This window comes from Pundamilia nyererei, unplaced genomic scaffold, assembly GCF_000239375.1.
Source record: "Pundamilia nyererei isolate P.nyererei 1_Seehausen unplaced genomic scaffold, PunNye1.0 scaffold00034, whole genome shotgun sequence".
NCBI classification, from domain to species: domain Eukaryota; kingdom Metazoa; phylum Chordata; class Actinopteri; order Cichliformes; family Cichlidae; genus Pundamilia; species Pundamilia nyererei.
The window spans coordinates 1328942-1330813 of NW_005187435.1; the positions used below are offsets into that span (position 1 = coordinate 1328942).

A 1872-nucleotide genomic window follows, 5' to 3' on the forward strand; every position below is an offset into this window, starting at 1 on the left:
ATATCGTTATCGGGACGATAGAATTCTTATATCGGGATATAAGATTTTGGTCATATCGCACAGCCCTAACGTGCATCATGACTGAACCTTTACAAGGCTATTCTGTTGACACTGATTGACACATTCAGTTTTTATGTGAAAGTGTCATGGTTTGCACATTTACCTAACAAGCAAGAGTGCCTTGGTTTAATCCCGAGAGGAGACACAGATCCCTTGGGGATTGTGTCAGGAAGGTGTAAAAATCTCCCAAATTAAACATGTGGCACTACCTGCTGTAGTGACCCCTAGTGAATGAGGGAGCAGCTGGAAGTAGCTTCTGTGAACACAAATAGTTATCTTCCCATGTATGTACTTGCTAATCTAATTGTTTTGTTGTCAGATGTTAGTACAAAAATTGAAACATGAGTATGAACTCACAGTGTAACCCTTTACTTTGCAGACTCCCAGAGGTCAGGATCTCAGACAACGGGCCTTATGAATGCCATGTGGGCATCTACGACCGGGCAACAAGGGAGAAAGTTGTCCTGGCTTCAGGGAATGTTTTTCTTACGGTTATGTGTGAGTATCATCATTTTAAAAGCACCAAAAGTCAATGTCTTTTTGGTTAAAATGGGATGCTCGGGTGGGACATGTATTGCATGGCGAGGGACTGTTCAAAGTCTGCAGGTCAGACAGAGAGAAAATACTGAAAAACTGGTTGTGCTGCTCGCCTGCAGGCAAGGGAGAAGCCTCTTGATCACTCAAAAGACTGAAGCTTCAATATGCGGTGCCATAGGGGGATGTTTAAAAAAATGATACAGAGATACTGTTTTCCTGTATGTCAGAAGAAATCTTTTTTACCCCAAGAAGAAACAAAAATATTAAACAAGTGTTTAAAATAATGCAAAGTAACTATTGTTTGCAGCTCCATTTAGCTCAAATTTCTAGAAGTTAGATATAATTTTACTGTCTTTCTTTAAAAAAAGGAGTATATATTTCATTTCTTTGATAATACAGTGAGACAATCTTTCTATTTCAACGTTTATTTCCTGAACTAACCTTAAGTTGTGTGCGAAAAATATTTGCACATGTCCATCATCCCTGATCTTTCCTTCATTTGCCCTAATTTGAAGGAAAACATGTAGCATACTCGATAAAAATGAATATTTACATAATCAGATTTTTTTTCTAACATGTGTGATCAGTTGTTTTGCACTTGGTATAATTTTGAGAATATCTGTTAGCACATCTAACAGATATCTGTCAGGGTTTTGTGGGATTTTCTTTTTTTAAATTTCAATTCAATTCAATTTTATTTATATAGCGCCAAATCACAACAAAAGTCGTCTCAAGGCGCTTTATATTGTACAGTAGATCGCACAATAATAGATACAGAGAAAAATTCAAAAATCATATGACCCCCTATGAGCAAGCACTTTGGCGACAGTGGGAAGGAAAAACTCCCTTTTAACAGGAAAAAACTTCCGTCAAAACCAGGCTCAGGGAGGGGCGGGGCGATCTGCTGCGACCGATTGGGGTGAGAGAAGGAAAACAGGATAAAGACATGCTGTGGAAGAGAGACAGATTAATAACAGATATGATTCGATGCAGAGAGGTCTATTAACACATAGTGAGTGAGAAAGGTGACTGGAAAGGAAAAACTCAATGCATCATGGGAGTCCCCCGGCAGCCTACGTCTATTGCAGCATAACTAAGGGAGGATTCAGGGTCACCTGGTCCAGCCCTAATTACACTCAACAAAAATATAAACGCAACACCTTTGTTACTGCTCCCATTCCCCATGGGATGGACGTAGAGACCTAAAATTCATTCCAGATACACAATATAACCATCCCTCCCAAACAGTGGTCACAAATCAGTCCAAATGTGTGG

General features: G+C 39.4%; 1 protein-coding gene across 2 annotated transcripts in view; it reads left to right on the plus strand.

Moving 5' to 3' along the window:
* igsf21a (immunoglobin superfamily, member 21a) overlaps positions 1–1872 on the plus strand; it is a 182757-nt gene that overhangs the window by 115420 nt on the left and 65465 nt on the right. For both annotated transcript variants that reach the window (XM_005729678.1, XM_005729677.1), the window contains one exon: positions 440–558. In XM_005729678.1, coding sequence (XP_005729735.1) covers positions 440–558 — 119 coding nt within the window. The remainder of the gene's footprint in view (positions 1–439; positions 559–1872) is intronic.